The sequence below is a fragment of the Bombina bombina genome, chromosome 4 (assembly GCF_027579735.1).
Source record: "Bombina bombina isolate aBomBom1 chromosome 4, aBomBom1.pri, whole genome shotgun sequence".
NCBI lineage: Eukaryota > Metazoa > Chordata > Amphibia > Anura > Bombinatoridae > Bombina > Bombina bombina.
This window is the reverse complement of record NC_069502.1, coordinates 502,234,091-502,256,813: the sequence shown is the minus strand read 5'-3', so window position 1 is coordinate 502,256,813 and position 22,723 is coordinate 502,234,091. Positions and strand designations below refer to the sequence as shown.

Genomic DNA, 22,723 nt, shown 5'->3' with positions numbered 1-22,723 from the left:
ATGATATTCTGTGTGAAATAGATACATAGTTAGACACCTGGAGCACTACATAGCAGGAAATAGTGCTGCCATCTAGTGCTCCTGCAAATGGATAACATTCTTGCAAAACTGATGTCATATAGCTCTCCTTACACATGCATGTCCCTGAGCTTACGTTCCTGCTTTTCAACAAAGATACCAAGAGATAAAAGAAAAAATTATAATAGAAGCAAATTAGAGAGTTGTTTGAAATTGCATACTCTATCTGAATCGTAAAAGAAAGAAAACATTTGGGTTTCATATCCCTTTAATGGTTTTTAAACAAAATAACATTCTTTTTACAGCAGTTATTTTTTAATAGCCAAACTCCATCCACCATTTGCCTTATTTGGAGGAGGCAATATGAGCTTTTGTACACAGACAACAAGTCAAATCATAGTCATGCAGTTAATAAAGTGAATTGTTTTGCAGTTCTAATCTTATCAAGCCAATTAGAGACAAATATGTAGCATGATTAACCTTGGGAAGTCAGCAGGATGCATTCCAAGTTCATAGAATTAGAAATTGTTAAATTTTCAGAGCTGGATTACATGAAGGGGGGCAAAATAACGACAATATATTGACGTTGATTGGAGTAGCTGTGTTAGTCCAGTGATTTAGAGTGTTGCATTGGGCAATGATCCTTTTTTATTGGACTAACTATCGGCTAGATTTAGAGTTTTGTCGGTAAAGACCCGCGTAGCTAACGCCGCTTTTTTTCCAAACGCACCCTTAAGACAATGCTGGTATTGAGAGTTGTCTGAAGGGCTGCGTTAGGCTCCAAAAAGGGTGCGTTGAGCCTAATGTACCGCCACTTTAACCCTCAATACCAGCGTTGCTTACGGTAGCTTACGGTAGCGGTAAGCTGGCAAAACGTGCTTGTGCACGATTCCCCCATAGGAAACAATGGGGCAGCGTTCAGCTCCCAACGCAGCCCCATTGTTTTCTATGGGGAAACACTTTCTAAGTCTGCACCTAACACCCTAACATGAACCCCGAGTCTAAACACCCCTAACCTTACACTTACTAACCCCTAATCTGCCGCCCCCGCTATCGCTGACACCTGCATTATATTATTAACCCCTAATCTGCCGCTCCGTACACAGCAGCAACCTACATTATCCCTATGTACCCCTAATCTGCTGCCCCTAACATCGCCGACCCCTATATTATATTTATTAACCCCTAATCTGCCCCCCCCCCCAACGTCGCTGCTACCTTACCTACACTTATTAACCCCTATCCTGCCGACCGGACCTCGCCGCTACTCTAATAAATGTATTAACCCCTAAAGCTAAGTCTAACCCTAACCCTAACACCCCCCTAAGTTAAATATAATTTTAATCTAACAAAATAAATTAAATATTATTAACTTAAGTATTCCTATTTAAAACTAAATACTTACCTGTAAAATAAACCCTAATATAGCTACAATATAACGAATAATTATACTGTAGCTATTTTAGGATTTATATTTATTTTACAGGCAACTTTGTATTTATTTAAACTAGGTACAATAGCTATTAAATAGTTATTTACTACTTAATAGCTACCTAGTTAAAATAATTACAAAATTACCTGTAAAATAAATCCTAACCTAAGTTACAATTAAACCTAACACTACACTATCAATAAATAAATTAAATCAATTAACTACAAGTACCTACAATTACCTACAAGAAAATAAACTAAACTAAATTACAAAAAAACAAAACACTAAATTACAAAAAATAAAAAAGATTACAAGAATTTTAAGCTAATTACACCTACTCTAAGCCCCCTAATAAAATAACAAAGCCCCCCAAAATAAAAAAAAATTCCCTACCCTAATCTAAATTAAAAAAGTTAACAGCTCTATTACCAGCCCTTAAAAGGGCTTTTTGTGGGGCATGCCCCAAAGAAATCAGCTCTTTTGCCTGTAAAAAAAAACACAATACCACCCCCCAACATTACAACCCACCACCCACATACCCCTACTCTAACCCAAACCCCCCTTAAATAAACCTAACACTACCCCCCTGAAGATCTCCCTACTGACTTTTTTCTGTGGCTGGAATTTTGTCGGTAGAGGCTCTACCGCTCACTTCAGCCAAGACTCTAAATACCAGCGTTAGGCAGATCCCATTGAAAAGATAGGATACGCAATTGGCGTAAGGGGATCTGCGGTATGGAAAAGTTGCGGCTTGAAAGTGAGCGTTAGACCCTTTCCTGCCTGACTCTAAATACCAGCGGCCGGCCAAAAGCAACATTAGGACCCCTTAACGCTGACGCAGAACTCTAAATCTAGCCGTATATATTTATAAGTTGACAAGCTTTCGGAAGTATTCCTTCTTTTTTCAAGTATTGCTTCAGACTTGAAAAAGGAAGGAATACTTCCAAAAGCTTGTCAACTTATAAATATATTAGTCCAATAAAAAAGTATCATTGCTCATTGCAATACTCATGTTATTTTAAAAATATATTGCAAAGTTGCTTCATTATGCACAACAAAACATTTTATATAAACATCTCAAGGTGCTTACACAGTCCCTTTTAACATATCCTCATCTGAAAACCAAATTAAAGTTTTTATCATGAATTTATATTTAAACCGCAATTTGTAGATAAAATACATTTCCTGTTATATTTTCTTGAGCAAGCATGCAACATCTTTACAGCTCACCACTGAATCTTCAAATCCTAGAAACTGATGAACACAAGTTTATATTCATTCTAATTATGTATTAAGCTAAAAAACGAGATATATATTTCTATACAATAACACAAACCTACCTATTACCATGAAGTTTTCTGCAAGAACTACAGTGCTTGGCATGATTCAACAAATACTTTTCATTTGGGGATGTTGCGTCTGCGCCTTCTTTTTTTACAGTAGGAATGTTGTCTGGAATAAACAGTTGAGGCTCATCAACTGAAATACTTTTACTGCTTTTTCTTAGGCGTGGTGGAATAGACTTTTTATTCTTAATTTTCTCTTCAAAGGGATCCACAGTATCTTTTTGATCACCAACCTCATTTTCCAGGCTGCTTATCTTGGACATGGCTGCCGTCTGGTGCTTGGTAACTGTTTTTTCACTGCTGTGGGACATGCTTTTAGCATGTGCATAAGTAGGAGCTGGTACAGGTCGGGGTGATTCTCTTGATCCATCACACAATGGTTGTTTCAGGGAGGACTCTACATGTGCTTGCTGTTTTACATCTATTTTCCGTTTTACCATTTTTTTTTTTATATCTTTCTTATAATTCTTTGTAATCTCCGTTTTCTTCTTCTTCATAATGACAACTTTCTCATCAGGCTCAGGATCTGGAGTGTTAGTATTTTTTTTCCTTTTTTGATTTTTAGGTTTTAACTTGACTTCTTTTTTGTCAACCATTTTTTCACATTCACTAGCTGTTGGCTGTAAAGGTGATTTTCGGGGACGAGGGTTTGATTTTTTTGGACCTTTTTTTCCAAGACTGGCTTTCTTACAAATTTCTATTTGCGACACCTCTTGGCCTTTTAGCTGCACATTATCTTCATCTTGCAAAATTTCTTCATTAACCATAATGCTGCTTTCTTCTTTCATAAAGCATTTGCTATCAGAAATAGCTCTTAAGTCAATTTCAGGAATATCCAAACTTGTTTCTACAGCAATCTCTTCTTTAACAATAATATCAGTTTGTTTCTTAATTTCACAATTGCTTTCAGAGTCTAAATGTCCTTTAACACCCAAGTTACATTTAACAGCCCCAGACAACAAAGCAAGCTCCTCATGAACCTTATCATAATTTATGTCTGTTTTTTCAACTGTGGGGTTTTTCATTTCTTTTTCACATTCAATTCCTTCGTGTGACGTTAATAAATCTGTTATAGGGCAACTGCCTTTTTGCAAATTTGCTTTGCTCTGTATAGACATTTCATTTTGTATTTTTTCCCCACTTTCATTTGATGTAGGACTTTGTTTATGTTCAATTTCAGATTTACCATCTTCATTTAGTGTTGAACTCGCACCAACTAAATTATCATTACTGATTTCACTTGCTGTAACGTTTTCCTTAACATTTTCCTCTATTATCTTTGTCTCCTGGAATTCTTTATTTGCCAGTCTTGTTGATCTCCTTGAATTTGAAGATGAAATGTTTAACTGTTCTACTTGATCTTGTTTTTCCTTCTCGTCTTGCTCTGGTTTTGAGCTTAAAGAATCATTTTGCTCTTTCATGTGGTCTCCTGAAGCATCTTTTCTTGATTTGCCTTTTTTGGGACCAGTCACCTTTGAAGAATGTGGAGACTTGTCCACAGTACTCTGTCGTAAGTTTCTTACAGATTCTAGTAAATTTAAAGAAATAAAAAAGTTTATTTGCAAATGTCACAACATAATAAATAAACTTAAATTCTTTGCCATGTAATATTTGAATTTGGCACACTTTCATGGGAATAATAAAATGGCTTCTTTTTTAAGGTTTGCTTGACTGGATTTATTTTGCATTTTATTTTTTCTAAATTCATTTGACTAAATTCATTGTTTACTTTTCTTTCATTAATATGACTTTTTGTCTATTTTTTTTATCACAAACTTAAAAATAGTTTAGACATAATTATTTTAAAATATTAAATATTATAGTTTGTTCAAACTCTCAAATACGTAGAATAAATATATTTATTAATTTTGAGTATTCAGTATTTTTAAAGCCCTAAAGGGACAGTCAAGTCCAAATTAAACTTTCATGATCAGATAGGGCATGTAATTTTAAACAACTCCAATTTACTTTTATCACTAATTTTGCTTTGTTCTCTGGGTATTTTTAGTTGAAAGCTAAACCTAGGTAGGCTCATATGCTAATTTCTTAGACCTTGAAGGCCGCCTCTTGTGTGAAAGCATTTTGACAGTTTTTTGCCACCACGAACGTGCGGTTACCTAGGAGTAAGCACTGATTAGCTAAAATGCAAGCCTGTCAAAATAACTGAAATAAGGTGGCATTTTTAAGAGGCTAGATACAAGGTAATTACAGATGTAAAACTTGTATTATTATAACTGTGTTGGTTATGCAAAACTGGGGAATGAGTAATAACAACATTTATGCTTACCCGATACATTTATTTCTTCAAGATATGGTGAGCACCACAGTAAAACTGTTAAGTATCACTTCCCTACCCATAAACCCCAGTAATTTGAGCGCAAGTAAATGGAGAAAGGAAAGCAACACAAGGTGCGGAGGTGTCTGAGGTTTAGTCAAAAACTCTTGAAAAAAGTAAAAAAAAAAAAAGGGGGTGGGTCCGTGGACTCACCATATCTTCAAGAAATAAATTTATCAGGTAAGCATAAATTTTGTTTTCTTCCAAAGATATGGTGAGTCCACAGGTTCATCTAACTGTTGGGAATCAATACCCAAGCTAGAGGACACAGATGAATAGGGAGGGAAAAGAACAAGCATGCCTAAACGGAAGGCACCACCGCTTGAAGAACCTTCCTCCCAAAAGCCGCCTCAGACGAGGCAAAAGTATCAAATCTGGAAAATTTGGAAAAACATAATTTATGCTTACCTGATAAATTTATTTCTCTTGTAGTGTATCCAGTCCACGGATCATCCATTACTTATGGGATATATTCTCCTTCCCAACAGGAAGCTGCAAGAGTCCACCCACAACAAAGCTGCTATATAGCTCCTCCCCTAACTGCCGTTACCAGTCATTCGACCGAAAACATGCAGAGAAAGGAAAACCATAGGGTGCAGTGGTGACTGTAGTTTAATGGAAAAATTACCTGCCTTAAAGTGACAGGGCGGGCCGTGGACTGGATACACTACAAGAGAAATAAATTTATCAGGTAAGCATAAATTATGTTTTCTCTTGTTAAGTGTATCCAGTCCACGGATCATCCATTACTTATGGGATACCAATACCAAAGCTAAAGTACACGGATGATGGGAGGGACAAGGCAGGTACTTAAACGGAAGTTACCACTGCCTGTAAAAAACCCTTTCTCCCAAAAATAGCCTCCGAAGAAGCAAGGTATCAAATTTGTTAAATTTGAAAAAGTATGAAACGCTGACCAAGACTCCGTCTTGTAATCTGTTCAACAGAAGCCACATTTAAAAAAGGCCCAAGTGAAAACCACAGCTCTAGTAGAATGAGCTGTAATCCCTTCAGGAGGCTGCTGTCCAGCAGTCTCATAAGCTAAATGAATTATGCTTTTTAACCAGAAAGACAGAGAGGTTGCTGAAGTCCTTTGACCTCTCCTCTGTCCAGAATAGACAACAAACAAGGTGAATGTTTGATGAAAATCTGTAGTAGCTTGTAAGTAAAACTTTAAAACACGAACCACGTCCAAATTGTGTAATAGACGTTCCTTCTTTGAAGAAGGATTAGGATACAAGAATGGAACAACAATCTCTTGAGTGATATTCTTGTTAGATACCACCTTAGGTAAAAACCCAGGTTGGTACACAGGACTACCTTATCCGTACGGAGAACCAGATAAGGAGAATCACATTGCAACGCAGATAACTCGGAGACTCTATGAGCCGAGGAAATAGCTACCAAAAGGAACTTTCCAAGATAGAAGTTTGATATCTATGGAATGAAAAGGTTCAAATGGAACTCCTTGAAGAACCTTAAGAACCAGCTTTAAGCTCCATGGCGGAGCAACATTTTTAACCACAGGCTTGGTTCTAACCAAAGCCTGACCAAATGCCTGAACGTCTAGAATACCTGCCAGACGCTTGTGCAAAAGAATAGACAGAGTAGAAATCTGTCCTTTTAAAGAACTAGCTGACAACCCTTTTCTCAAAATCATCTTGGAGAAAAGATAATATCCTGGGAATCCAGACTTTACTCCATGAGTAACCCTTGGATTCATAACAATAAGATATTTACACCATATCTTATGTTAAATTTTCCTAGAGACAGGCTTTTATGCCTGTATTAAGGTATCAATTACTGACTCGGAGAAGCCATGCTTTGATAACATCAAGCGTTCTGTCTCCAGGCAGTCCATCTCAGATTAGTTATATTTAGATGGTTGAAAAGACCCTGAGGTAGAGGGTCCTGTCTCAGAAGCAGAGACCGTGGTGGAAAGGATGACATGTCCACCAGATCTGCATACCAGGTCCTGCGTGGCCACGCAGGCGCTGTCAAAAGCACCAAAGCACTCTCCTGCTTGATCTTGTGCAAACCCCTCCGGAGGGAATTCCCACTCCCCCGGATGAAAAGTCTGAAGACTTAGAAAATCTGCCTCCCAGTTCTCAACACCTGGGATAGGGATAGCTTTTAGACAAGAGTGAGTCTCTGTCCAGTGAATTATTTTAAGACTTCTAACATCGCTAGGGAACTTCTGTTCCCCCTTGATGGTTGATGTAAGCCACAGTCGTGATATTGTCCGACTGAAATATGATGTACCTCAGAGTTGCTAACTGAGGCCAAGTCTGAAAAGCATGGAATATCGCTCCCAGTTCCAGAATATTCATTAGAAGGAGGGTCTCCTCCTGAGTCCACTATCCCTGAGCCTTCAGGGAGTTCCAGACTGTATCCCAACCTAAAAGGCTGGCATCTGTTGTAACAATTGTCCCATCTGACCTGCGGAAGGTCATACCCTTGGACAGATGGACCCGACATAGTCACCAGAGAAGAGAATCTCTGGTTTCTTGGTCCGGATTTAACAGGAGAACAAATCTGTGTAATCCCCGTTCCTCTGGCTGAGCATGCATAGTTGCAGTGGTCTGAAATGTAGGCGTGCAAACGGTACTATGTCCCTTGCCGCTACCATTAAGCCGATTACATTCATGTACTGAGCCACCAAAGGGCGCGGATGGAATGAAGAACACGGCAGAAATTTAGAAACTTTGACAACCTGGACTCCGTCAGGTAAATTTTAATTTCTACAAAATCTATCAGAATCCCTAGGAGGGAAACCCTTGATATTGGGGATAGAGAACTCTTTCCTTGTTCACTTTCCACCCATGCGATCTCAGAAATGCCAGAACTACGTCCGTATGAGACTTGGCAACTTGGATGTTTGACGCCTGTATCAGGATGTCGTCTAAATAAGGGGCCACTTCTATGCCCCGTGGCCTAAGGACCGCCAAAGTGACCCCAGAACCTCCATAAAGATTCTAGGGGCTGTAGTTAACCCAAAGGAAAGAGCTACAAACTGGTAATGCCTGTCTAGAAAGGCAAACCTGAAAAAACGATGGTGATCTTTATGCATCGTAATGTGAGGATAAGCATCCTTCAAATCCATTGTAGTCCTCTATTGACTCTCCTGGATCATAGTTAAGATGGTACGAATAGTTTCCATCTTAAATGATAGAATTCTAAAGAATTTGTTTAAGATCTTTTAGATCCAAAATAGGTCTGAAGGTTTCCTTTCCTTGGGAACCACAAACCGATTTGAGGAAAACTGTGTCCCTGTTCCTCTATTGGAACTGAATGGGTCACGTACACAATGCAAGAATGTCTCTTTCTTTATCTGGTTTGCAGATAAATGTGAAAGGCAAAAACTCCCCTTTTTTGGGGGGGGAAAGCTTTGAAATCCAGAAGATATCTCTGGGGTATAATTTCCAATGCCCAGGGATCCTGGGCATCTCTTGCCCACGCCTGGGCGAAGAATGAAGTCTGCCCCCTATAGGATCCGTTACCAGATAGGGGTCCGTTCCTCATGCTGTTTTAGAGGCAGCAGCAGGCTCCTTGACCTGCTTATCTTTGTTCCAGGTCCGGTTGTCTCCAGACCGCCTTGGACTGAGCAAAAGTTCCCTCTTATTTTGCCTTAGAGGAAGTTGATGCCACACCTGCCTTGAATTTTCGAAAGGCACGAAAATTAGGCCTTTTTTGTCCCTTGATTTGGACCTGTCCTGAGGAAGGGCATGATCTTTTCCTCCAGTGATATAAGTAATAATCTCCTTCAAACTAGGCCTGAATAGGGTCTGCCCCTTGAAGGGAAGTTAAGTAGCTTATTTATTAAAGTCACGACAGCTGACCATGATATAAGCCATAGCGCTCTGCGCGCCAGTATAGTAAAAAACAGAATTCTTAGCCGTTAGTCTAGTCAAAGGAACAAAGGCATCAGAAAACAAAGGAATTGGCTAGCTTAAGTGCTCTAAGCTTGTCAAATATATTCATCCAATGGAGCCTGTAAAGCCTCATCAAGAGACTCAAACCAGAACGCCGCAGCAGCAGTGACAGGAGCAATGCGTGCAAGGGGCTGCAGGATAAAACCTTGTTGAATAAACATTTTTTATCCATTGGATCTAAAAAAGCACAACAGTCCTCGCCAGAGGTAGTGGTACGCTTAGCTAGAGTAGAAACTCTTCTCTCCACCTTAGGAACTGTCTGCCATAAGTCCCGTGTGGTGGCAACTATTAGAAAACATTCTTCTAAAAAATAGGAGGGGAAGAGAACGGCACACCTGGTCTATCCCATTCCTTATGAAAAATTTTAGTAAACCTCTTTAGGTATTGGAAAAACATAAGTACACACCGGCACTGCATATTATTTATCCAGTCTACACAATTTCTCTGGCACTGCGATTGTACACATTCATTCAGAGCAGCTAAAGCCTCCCTGAGCAACAAGTGGAGGTTCTCAAGCATAAATTTTAAATGTAGAAATATCAGAATCAGGTTAAATCATCTTCCCTGAGTCACAAATATCACCCACAGACTAAGCATATTGTGAGGTAGTATCAGACATGGTTCTTAAAGCGTCTGTATGCTCTGTATCTACCCCCAGAGCTGTTTTGCTTTCCTTTAATTTCAGGTAGTCTGACTAATACTGCTGCCAGTGTATTATACACAACCTTTGCCATGTCTTGTAAAATAAACGCTATGGGCGCCATTGATATACTTGGCGCCATTTGAGCGTGAGTCCCTGGAGCGGGAGTCAAAGGGTCTGACACGTGGGGAGAGTTAGTCGGCATAACTTCCCCCTCGACAGAATCCTCTGGTAAAATAAACGCTATGGGTGCCCTTGATGTACTTGGCGCCATTTGAGCGTGAGTCCCTAAAGCGGGAGTCAAAGGGTCTGACACGTGGGGAGAGTTAGTCGGCATAACTTCCCCCTCGACAGAATCCTCTGGTGATAATGTTTTTAAATACAAAAAATGATCTTTATTGTTTAACATGAAATCAGTACATCTGGTACACATTCTAAAATGGGGTTCCACCATGGCTTTAAACATAATAAACACAGAGCCTCCTCTATGTTAGACATGTTAGAACTAATAAAGAGACTAGTAAGCTTGGAAAACACTTTAAATCAAGTTAACAAGCAAATATAACAAACGTTACTGTGCCTTTAAGAGAAACAAATTTTGTCAAAATTTGAAAAACAGTGAAAAAAGGCAGTAAATCAAACGAAATTTTTACAGTACATGTAATAAGTTAACAGAGCATTGCACCCACTTGCAAATGGATGATTAACCCCTTAATGCAAAAAAACAGATTAAAAAAAAAAAAAAAAAAAACGACATTTTTTTAAACAGACACAACAAAACTGCCACAGCTGAGCTGTGGATTACCTTCCCTATAACTGTTTCTATGCAAAATTTAAGCCAGCCATGTGGAAAAATTAGGCCCCAATAAGTTTTATCACCAAACATATGTTAAAAAACGATTAAACATGCCAGCAAACGTTTTAAAACACATTCTTATAAGAGTATGTATGTCTATTAATAAGCCTGATCCAGTCGCTATCACTGCATTTAAGGCTTTACTTACATTACTTCGGTATCAGCAGTATTTTCTTAGTCAATTCCATTCCTTAGAAAAATATATTACTGCACATACCTTAGCATATATCTCTATCAATCAGCCTGGTACCAGTCGCTTTCACTGCATTTAAAGGCTGTACTTACATTACTTCGGTATCAGCAGTATTTTCTTAGTCAATTCCATTCCTTAGAAAAATATTTTACTGCACATACCTTATTTGCAGGAAAACCTGCACGCCATTCCCCCTCTGAAGTACCTTACTCCTCAGAATGTGTGAGAACAGCAACTGGATCTTAGTTACGTCTGCTAAGATCATAGAAAAAACGCAGGCAGATTCTTCTTCCAAATACTGCCTGAGATAAACAGCACACTCCGGTGCCATTTAAAAATAACAAACTTTTGATTGAAGAAATAAACTAAGTATAAAAAACCACAGACTCTCACGACCTCCTATCTATGTTGAGACTTGCAAGAGAATGACTGGTAACGGCAGTTAGGGGAGGAGCTATATAGCAGCTTTGCTGTGGGTGGACTCTTGCAGCTTCCTGTTGGGAAGGAAAATATATCCCATAAGTAATGGATGATCCGTGGACTGGATACACTTAACAAGAGAAAAGTATATAAAGAAGACCAAGTTACAGCCTTGCAAATTTCCTCCATAGAAGCATCATTTTTGAAAGCCCAAGAAGTGGCTACAGCCCTGGTGGAATGAGCCGTAATTCTCTTTTGAGGTTGCTTCCCAGCAGACTCATACGCCAGGCGAATCACACTTCGCAAACCAAAAAGCAAGAGTAGAAGCAGTAGCTTTCTGACCTCTACGCTTCCCAGAAAAACAAACAAAGAGAGCAGAAGACTTGCGAAAATCCTTAGTCGCCTCCAAATAGAACTTAAGAGCACGAATCACGTCCAGATTGTGCAACAAATGTTCTTTATCCGAAGAAGGTCTCGGACACAGAGATGGAACCACAATCTCATGATTAATATTCTTTATAGACACAACCTTGGAAAGAAACCCCAACTTAGTGCGAAGAACTGCCTTATCCGCATGAAAAACAAGATAAGGGGAATCAAACTGCAAGGCCGAAGCTCAGATACTCTCCACACAGAAGAAATAGCCAAAAGAAATAAAACCTTCCAGGATAACAACTTAATGTCCACAGAATGCATTGGTTTAAACGGATGCTGCAGCAAAACTTTAAGAACAAGATCCAAGGAGGAGCAACAGGTTTAAACACAGGCCTAATTCTGACCAAGGTCTGACAAAAAGATTGAACATCTGGAACATATGCCAAACGTTTATGTAACAAAACAGGTAAGGCCAAAATTTGACCCTTCAAAGTGTTGACAGATAACCCTTTCTCCAGACCCTCCTGGAGGAAAGACAGAATTCTTGAAATCCTAACCCTACTCCAAGAATAGCTCTTGGCTTCACACCAATAAAGATATTTCCTCCATATCTTATAGTAAATCTTCAGAGTAACAGGCTTACGAGCCTGAATCATAGTCTCAATGACTGACTTGGAGAAACCGCGCTTAGACAGAATCAATCGTTCAATCTCCAAGCAGTCAGCTTCAGAGAAACGAGATTTGGATGAAGAAAGAGCCCCTGAAGTAGAACGTCCTTCCTCAGGGGTAACCTCCACAGGGGGTAGAAACGACATCTCCACTAAGTCCGCATACCAGATCCTTTGAGGCCAAGCCGGGCAATTAGGATCACTGATGCTCTTTCCTGTTTTATACGAGCACCCGTGGAAGTAGAGCAAATGGAGGAAACAGATAGCAGTTCCTTGGAAATTCAGAATGGCCTAACGCATCTATTAGAAAGACCTGAGGGTCCCTTGACCTGGAACCATACTTCTGAAGTTTGGCATTTTGACGAGACGCCATCAGATACAACTCCGGAAACCCCCATTTGGCAGTTAGACTGGAGAACACTTCCGGATGAAGTTCCCACTCCCCGGGATGGAAAGTCTGTCTGCTTAGGAAATCCGCTTCCCAATTGTCCACGCCCAGAATGTGAATGGCAGAAAGGCAACAGCAGTGATCTTCCACCCACTGAAAGATCAGAGCCACCTTCTTCATGGCTAGAGAACTCTGAGTCCCCCCCTGGTGGTTGATGTAAGCCACTGAGGTTATATTGTCTGATTGGAATCTGATGAACTGGTCTAAAACCAATTGAGGCCAAGCCATCAGCGCTTTGTAAATTGTCCTCAATTCCAGGATGTTGATCAGCAGTTCGGACTCCTCCCGAGACCATAGATCCTGTGCCCTAAAGGAGTTCCAGACTGCTCCACAGCCCAACAGGCTGGCATCCGTGGTCACGATCACCCATGAGGGTCTAGGAAAGCAAATGCCCTGAGACCGGTGCTCCTGAGAGAGCCACCACAGAAAGGAATCCCTCATCTTCTGATCTACAACTATCTTTGTGGATAGATCCACATAATCTCCATTCCATTGACTGAGCATACACAACTGCAGGTCTCTAAGATGAAATCGAGTTAATGGGACGATGTCCATGGAAGCCACCATCAGACCAATTACTTCCATAAATTGTGCGACTGAAGGACGTACCGTCGTCTAGAGATCGGCAAAAGGACAGAATCTTTGCTATTCTGACCTCTTGGTAAGTTACACTGAGCGCCAAATGCTAAGGACCCTTTGCTTTAATAAATTGACCCCTAGCGGTCAAATAGATATGGATAATCAGATACGAGGTAATTAAAGCGCCAAAAACCAAATGGCCGGGTCTGGGGTATATAAAATTAAGTCAGTTTATTAGTACACATACATAAAAGTTAACATTACGTTAATCATAAAATCAAAAAATATAAAAAATAATCAAGGATCCAAGATTTTACAATGAGTTAAAATCAGAAATAAAAACAATTGTTTACTTATACAATATTTTCCGGATTTGTGAGTGGATCAGTGTAGGTGGTTCTTCTAGAGAGACACTTCTTTGTCTATCTAAAGCTAGCTAAATGTCTTGCATCATGTGGTAATTATGATGTATAATATTACTGGTTGTGCAATATTATTTTGGTCTCCCAATAGACTCCCAATTAACTTGATGTGAGTAAGGGGTGTTTGATAGTGTTAAAAAATAATAATATAATTGTGTCTAAGAAACAGTGTTTGATGGTGTTCCCTTAAAATGTTGAACAACAAATGATATTCAGAGAATAAACAGTTCGGTGTTTAAAATAACGATGTTGAAAATAACGATGTTGAAAAACAAACAATTTGGAAAACAAACAATTTTGAAAAACAAATGTTATTAGAGAACAAAGTAAACAAACGATTTTTAACGCTGTGTGAACAAACTTGATTTTCAATGGTGATCACCGACAATAGTGATAGAGAGCAAAAGCTCCAAATGTGAAAAAAAAAAGAAAAAATGAAAAAATGTGTGTAGAAAAGTATAAAAAATAGTCCTGAAAAATTGTGAACAATCACACAACCAAAAAGACTGTAAAAATAGGATGAAAGTGTACTTGTTATTCCTCCCAATTAGAGTGTAGAAACTTGTCTCCCAATGTTCCTCTCGCCAGTGTGAAGTGCAATCTATCTTCTAGGTGGTGACCCAAACGGTCAGTGTAATTCTCAGCAGTTCTCTATTCTTTTCTGCCAAAAACAAAAATAATAATAGTGCAGATGGTTTTAGACCAAATAATCCTACCAGAGTGTCACTTACCAGTCGACGCGTTTCGGTCATACACTGACCTTTCTCAAGACTGGTTTTTCTTATTCTTTGGGGTCTTTTTATACCCTGTTTAATTAGCATTTTCGTGATACCGGAAGTGGCGATCACCACTTCCGGTTTGCGCTACGCAAAACTTTTTCTTATTTTGTTATACTTCTTCGTTTTGTCTAACTTGTTTCTTTGTGTATTTAGTTGGATTTACTTTGGGGCTATTATTGGATGTTTTCTAGGGCTATTCTTTCATATTTGTTTTACTTTGAACCTCCGTTTTCTCATTAGTTAAATCCTAAGGTGTGTACGAAATGCTCACCCCCATTGGCTGCTGTCAAATGTTATAGAAGTTTGGGTGTTACCTCATTGGTCGATTCTTAAGGTGTGCTCCTTATAGTGATCCCTATTGGTTTTGTAGAAGTGTGTTTGTTTATCGTATCAGCTGTGTTTTTTGTTTATTTTGTAAGTGTGTCAGCTTATAGAAACTGACAGTTTCTGCCCAGATTTACTCTTCATATTGACATTTAGTGAGTTTTTTTGTGAGATCTAGTAGTTCACAATATAGATAAATTTTACTTTTGTAGATAGTTGGAGCTTGGAGTTGGCGCTATATGTTAACATTGTGAAACGTCATGCAGATATATATATATCTTTCTCTTTGCTAACATGGTTTTTTAAAAAAATCTGTTCATTCACAGTTTTTTTATTCAGTTTTTTTATTTTTGAGGGTTACGGTTTTCTTCAATTAGAGGAATGAGAATTGTGCTTTCATTATAATTGTGCCAGTTTTTTAGATCTCAAAACCTCTCTCTGATTATCCAACCTCTAGGTTTTCTTAATACTCCATGAAGCTGCTTTTTACTAATAGGTCTTATAGCTTCAATGTTTTGTATTTCTGTTCGCTTTTTGTTTTTTCAATATGTTTTTAGGTTTAAGGGGATTAAATTTACCTTTATGAATATGGATGAAGTTAGAGATGGAAGGGCTATTTCCTCCTACCTTTATGCCCTATAGGAATTAGGTATGTCTTTAAAACATGGATATGAGTAAATTGGAAAGATTATTACATTCTACCCTTATGACCTTTGTGTTTTGTCATTCCTTAATTGTATCTAAGGTCCTTCTAAGGTCCAGTCTGGAACATTTTAAGCTTGTGTATACTATTCTAAAGGTGGTGCTCCTCTATAAATAATTTATTTGGAGGATATGTGTTCAGTTATGTTGTTGGGTTACTGTTGGTTGTTTGTTCTGAGTGAGTGAAAAATTGATCAGAATTTATAATCGATCATTGGTGTTTATATAGATGCTTCTATTGGACAGAATTTTTTTAGCTGTTAGCTGTAAATGAATTTAGACTATAATTTGTACTACTTTTTAGTATTCAGCTTGAAAAATGGACTAGATAGCTTTTGTATTGCACTAGTCTTTACAATTTGGGACCAAATAACTGACTGGGCTTTCGTTTAAGATGAGTCAGAAACGAGTCAAAGGAGAGATTTCATATCGGTGCGGCTTTATATTTGTCTGTTATTTCATTTTCTCCAGGCTTTTGTGGGATATTTTTCGAAATTGTACTTGAGTATAATTTCTTTAGTTATAATTTCTTTAGTAGAAGAAATTTTTTTGTTTGTATTTGTCTTTTTTCAGTTTCAGATGACGTATTTTCACCGGATGGTCAAAATCTCTTGCTTAGATTTCCTGATGAACCAATTCTTAAAGTTTTTTTCAAAAGTGAGAGTTATTTATGTTGTTATTTTCATGAGGTCTTTCTTCTTATGAGTCATTTTGGTGCTCTTCCACAGTTTTGGTTGATTTATGCCAGAAGTCAATTCAGATTCAATAAGTGGGACAAGTCCTCTTTGTTGTTCAAACCTCTTGGGTAGAGGGAGTCTAGACGAAAGATCCATTTTGACTCTTCTGTGAGTAGTCTTTTTTCTTGGTTACCTCCACGCCAATTCTTCAGTACTTTCTGTATTCCTATGTATGTTAAAGCTTTAGTGTCTCCAGGATGTTTTTCCAAGAAGTGTTTGTACAATGCTGTTTCTTTGTTGAGTTTCTCGATACACAGCAGATGTTCGCGTATCCTATCCCTCAGTGGCCTGGACGTTTGTCCCACGTATTGGAGACCACATGGGCACTGTAGTAGGTACACTACGTTCTTATCCTGGCACCGTATTAAGTCATTGATCTTGTATTTTTCCTTGTTGTTATATGATTGGAATTCTGTTGATTTTTTGCCACATTTGCATGCCTTGCATGTATGGCAAGGGAAGAAGCCTTTTATTGTTTTCCCAAATGTGTCTTTTATTTCCAATTGTTTGACTTTCTTTATACTTGGTGCTAGTTTGTTCTTTAGATTACTAGTTCTTCTATACACAAATTTTGGTCTTTGGGGTAACCTTTCTCCAAGGATGTCATCATCCCTCAGTATGTTCCAATGTTTCCTAAAGATGTCTTCGATAATGCGACTGTTCTCACTGTATTCTGTTATTAGTGGTACATCAAGGATATCGTTATTATTAGTCACCCTGGTCCTGTCTTTATATTTGGTTAATTCCTTTCTTTCAATTTTTCGGATCTCTTCTATCCTCTGGTCCAGATGGTTTTCCTTGTAACCTCTCTCAAGGAATTTTGCCTTGATTATCTGGGCTTGTTCTTCCCATTTTTGTGGATCTGAACAGTTTTTTCTCATCCTTAAAAGTTGTCCCTTTGGAATGTTCGCTTTCCAATTTCTATGATGACAACTGGTTTGGTGGACATAGTTGTTACTGTCCACCTTTTTGAAATGAGTCGATGTTTTAATAGTGTTGTTCTTTATTTCTATTTCCAAATCCAGGTACGTAAGAGATTTTTGACTGTGTTCATATGTGAACCGTAGATTTAGTTCATTTTGGTTCATCACTTTGAAGGTGTATTCTAAATCTTCTTGGGTTCCTTTCCAGATTAGTATTATGTCATCAATATAACGGCGATAGAGAACCAGGTCCGCGCCAGCGGGACATGATTCCCAAAATATTTCTTCCCACTTTGCCATGTAGAGATTGGCATAGCTGGGCGCGAACCTGGTCCCCATCGCCGTCCCACATATTTGCCTGTAAAATTTCCCTTCATTGCTGAAGTAATTGTGATGTAAAATGTAGTTTATACTTTCTAGTATAAATTCACATTGTCTCTCCGGGAGTTCTTCATCTCTCTCCAAATAAAATTGTACTGCTTTTAGTCCCTCCTCATGCGGAATACTTGTATATAATGCAGTAACATCACAAGTTGCCAGGATGAAGTTCTCCTCCCAGTTTATTTCCTCCAGTAGATTAATAATCTGAGTCGAGTCCCTTAGATATGATGGGCGTTCTTTGACATGCTTCTGGAGATGTCTATCGACATATTCTGACAAGTTACTGCTTAAAGACCCTATCCCCGAGATTATTGGTCTTCCCGGGGGGTTTTTCAGATCTTTATGAATTTTTGGTAGATGGTATATTACCGGAGTTCTCGGAAATTGTACATTTATATAATTGTACTCTTTTTCGTTAAGAATGTTTTCTTCTTTTGCTCCCTTCAAGAGGTCTGTCAGTCTTTTTTTGTATAGTTGGGTTGGATTTTCTCTCAGTCTTTCGTACGTGTTTTGATCACTTAGAATCTTCTCCGTCTCGATGTTATAGTCTGTTTTGTTCATCACCACAATCCCGCCGCCTTTATCAGCGGGTTTAATGGTGAGATTGTGGTTGTCTTCCAGATTTTTGACGATTTGGATCTGTTTGTCCGTTAGGTTCTTATTCTTTAGTTTCAACTTTTTGCTGTCAATATCACGTATTTCTCTGCATACTATTGTCTCGAATGTTTCGAGCGCCGTTCCTTTATGGGTTAAAGGGTAGAAGGTGGACTTTGGCTTCAGATTGGTGTGTCTATAGCCGTCATCTTGTTGAGTATGACTGTATTCTTGAAAGCCATAACCTGTCCTTTCAAGCGGTGATTTCAGGAAAAATCTTTTCAGAGTTAATTTTCTGATGAACTCTTTTGTATTTATGAAGGTCGTGAACTTATCTAGACTTTTAGATGGGGCAAAAGACAAGCCCAATTTTAAGATGGATCTCTCATCCTTATTTAGTTCATAAGAACTCAGGTTAAATATCCCTTTTTCTGATTCATCTTCCACGTTGTGCTCCATTTCCATTATTTTCTTCTTTGTTTTTAGACCACCTCTTTTCCCTCTGTGGGTCTTGTTTTTACCCGTGTGGTCGATTGATTTTGTTCTCCTTTTTTGTAGTTCTGGTGGTCCAATTCTAAAAAAGGAGAGGAGGAAGAAGATGTGTGGGGAACTTGTGTATCCGTTGTTGTTTGGATGTTCAATCTATTTGTTCCAATCTTCTTTTCTCTACCTCCTGGTTGACCCCCTGTCTTCTCTATATTTTCCTTCAATCTCTCGTTATGGAATCCCTCTCTTGGTTCTTGTTGTCTTCTTACTTGTTGAGGGGTCCCATAGGTGTTTTCATTTCTAAAAGATTGGTCTTGCCTTTCTCCATATGTCGGTCTTCCATCAAAATTCCGCTTCTGTTGATAGTTCCTATTGTTCCATTGATATTCCCTTTCTTGGTATCTTTGATCTCTCCAGCTCCTCTCTGGATAATTAGAGTTATTCCAATGTTCTTGTGTGAATCTCTCCTTATAATCTCGCTCTCTCTCTCTTTCATCATAGGGATTTCTATAATATTCCCTTCTATCCCTTCTTTGTTCAAAGTGGTTATAGCCCATTCTATTATTGTTATATGGTCTTTCATATTGGTTCTGCCTGTCATGTGTGTATTGCCCCTTGTAGTTGTTACCAAAATATCTATGTTTTTGATTATAAGTGCGGGGGTTGTGTTCATTCTTATAATCAGTATATTTCGGTTTTTCGTTATAGTATTCTGACATGTTATGCCTGTAGTTTGGCGTGTGGTATTGCCTTTCAGAGTTTTGTAAATTAGTTCTGTCTTTTTTGGCTTTATTATGTGTCACTGTTGTCCATGTGTTAGATTCAATTCTATCATTATTTATATCAGTATTTTCCTCATTCGAATCTTCTTCTGATTCAGAGTTTACTTTTTCTTCATTGTTTTTCTTTTCTAGTTCCCTTACTAATTTTTTGGTTTTCTTTTTTATAATATCCTCCTTTATTTTATTTACTTTCTTTACCAGGCTTTCTTTTTTGTGTGCAATTTCTTCACATTCTGATCCAGAATTTTCTAGGTTTAGAATAATGACTTCATTTTCCTTAATATCTAAGTCAATCTGCCTTACTTGTGTTTCTCTATATTCAATAATTATCTTGATTAGCTGTTGTGAAGTTTGAATTAACAAATTCTTCCATTTTTCAGCTAGGGTTTCTGAGAGTGGAAAAGCACACTCCTTGTGCACTAATAGCCCTTTTGGAATGATTCCTAATTCTAAACATTTTTGGAGGAATGAGATCTCTCCTTTATATTTTACCTCCGAGATGAGTAGCTTTTCTAATTCTTTAAAAATTAGATGTATATCTACAGTGTCATCCTCTTCCTCTGATATGTGTTTCTCTCTTCTTGTATTTGTGATGTCAATATTTATAGGTTCCCTTAAACTCTGAAAAGAATTCATTTTGTAATGAATTGATTATAGAATGCAGTGGCTGCTCTGTGTGTGCTAGGAAATGTGCAAAATATTGGTAAGTTACACTGAGCGCCAAATGCTAAGGACCCTTTGCTTTAATAAATTGACCCCTAGCGGTCAAATAGATATGGATAATCAGATACGAGGTAATTAAAGCGCCAAAAACCAAATGGCCGGGTCTGGGGTATATAAAATTAAGTCAGTTTATTAGTACACATACATAAAAGTTAACATTACGTTAATCATAAAATCAAAAAATATAAAAAATAATCAAGGATCCAAGATTTTACAATGAGTTAAAATCAGAAATAAAAACAATTGTTTACTTATACAATATTTTCCGGATTTGTGAGTGGATCAGTGTAGGTGGTTCTTCTAGAGAGACACTTCTTTGTCTATCTAAAGCTAGCTAAATGTCTTGCATCATGTGGTAATTATGATGTATAATATTACTGGTTGTGTAATATTATTTTGGTCTCCCAATAGACTCCCAATTACCTTGATGTGAGTAAGGGGTGTTTGATAGTGTTAAAAAATAATAATATAATTGTGTCTAAGAAACAGTGTTTGATGGTGTTCCCTTAAAATGTTGAACAACAAATGATATTCAGAGAATAAACAGTTCAGTGTTTAAAATAACGATGTTGAAAATAACGATGTTGAAAAACAAACAATTTTGAAAACAAACAATTTTGAAAAACAAATGTTATTAGAGAACAAAGTAAACAAACGATTTTTAACGCTGTGTGAACAAACTTGATTTTCAATGGTGATCACCGACAATAGTGATAGAGAGCAAAAGCTCCAAATGTGAAAAAAAAAAAGAAAAAATGAAAAAATGTGTGTAGAAAAGTATAAAAAGCTGGAAGACAACCACAATCTCACCATTAAACCCGCTGATAAAGGCGGTGGGATTGTGGTGATGAACAAAACAGACTATAACATCGAGACGGAGAAGATTCTAAGTGATCAAAACACGTACGAAAGACTGAGAGAAAATCCAACCCAACTATACAAAAAAAGACTGACAGACCTCTTGAAGGGAGCAAAAGAAGAAAACATTCTTAACGAAAAAGAGTACAATTATATAAATGTACAATTTCCGAGAACTCCGGTAATATACCATCTACCAAAAATTCATAAAGATCTGAAAAACCCCCCGGGAAGACCAATAATCTCGGGGATAGGGTCTTTAAGCAGTAACTTGTCAGAATATGTCGATAGACATCTCCAGAAGCATGTCAAAGAACGCCCATCATATCTAAGGGACTCGACTCAGATTATTAATCTACTGGAGGAAATAAACTGGGAGGAGAACTTCATCCTGGCAACTTGTGATGTTACTGCATTATATACAAGTATTCCGCATGAGGAGGGACTAAAAGCAGTACAATTTTATTTGGAGAGAGATGAAGAACTCCCGGAGAGACAATGTGAATTTATACTAGAAAGTATAAACTACATTTTACATCACAATTACTTCAGCAATGAAGGGAAATTTTACAGGCAAATATGTGGGACGGCGATGGGGACCAGGTTCGCGCCCAGCTATGCCAATCTCTACATGGCAAAGTGGGAAGAAATATTTTGGGAATCATGTCCCGCTGGCGCGGACCTGGTTCTCTATCGCCGTTATATTGATGACATAATACTAATCTGGAAAGGAACCCAAGAAGATTTAGAATACACCTTCAAAGTGATGAACCAAAATGAACTAAATCTACGGTTCACATATGAACACAGTCAAAAATCTCTTACGTACCTGGATTTGGAAATAGAAATAAAGAACAACACTATTAAAACATCGACTCATTTCAAAAAGGTGGACAGTAACAACTATGTCCACCAAACCAGTTGTCATCATAGAAATTGGAAAGCGAACATTCCAAAGGGACAACTTTTAAGGATGAGAAAAAACTGTTCAGATCCACAAAAATGGGAAGAACAAGCCCAGATAATCAAGGCAAAATTCCTTGAGAGAGGTTACAAGGAAAACCATCTGGACCAGAGGATAGAAGAGATCCGAAAAATTGAAAGAAAGGAATTAACCAAATATAAAGACAGGACCAGGGTGACTAATAATAACGATATCCTTGATGTACCACTAATAACAGAATACAGTGAGAACAGTCGCATTATCGAAGACATCTTTAGGAAACATTGGAACATACTGAGGGATGATGACATCCTTGGAGAAAGGTTACCCCAAAGACCAAAATTTGTGTATAGAAGAACTAGTAATCTAAAGAACAAACTAGCACCAAGTATAAAGAAAGTCAAACAATTGGAAATAAAAGACACATTTGGGAAAACAATAAAAGGCTTCTTCCCTTGCCATACATGCAAGGCATGCAAATGTGGCAAAAAATCAACAGAATTCCAATCATATAACAACAAGGAAAAATACAAGATCAATGACTTAATACGGTGCCAGGATAAGAACGTAGTGTACCTACTACAGTGCCCATGTGGTCTCCAATACGTGGGACAAACGTCCAGGCCACTGAGGGATAGGATACGCGAACATCTGCTGTGTATCGAGAAACTCAACAAAGAAACAGCATTGTACAAACACTTCTTGGAAAAACATCCTGGAGACACTAAAGCTTTAACATACATAGGAATACAGAAAGTATTGAAGAATTGGCGTGGAGGTAACCAAGAAAAAAGACTACTCACAGAAGAGTCAAAATGGATCTTTCG

The 22,723-nt window shown here is 38.0% G+C and overlaps 1 protein-coding gene across 4 annotated transcripts in view; it reads right to left on the bottom strand.

Annotated features, from left to right (window-relative positions):
- PHF3 (PHD finger protein 3) overlaps positions 1 to 22,723 on the bottom strand; it is a 588,626-nt gene that overhangs the window by 454,075 nt on the left and 111,828 nt on the right. For all 4 annotated transcript variants that reach the window (XM_053710410.1, XM_053710412.1, XM_053710411.1 and 1 more), the window contains exon 5: positions 2,791 to 4,324. In XM_053710410.1, coding sequence (XP_053566385.1) covers positions 2,791 to 4,324 — 1,534 coding nt within the window. The remainder of the gene's footprint in view (positions 1 to 2,790; positions 4,325 to 22,723) is intronic.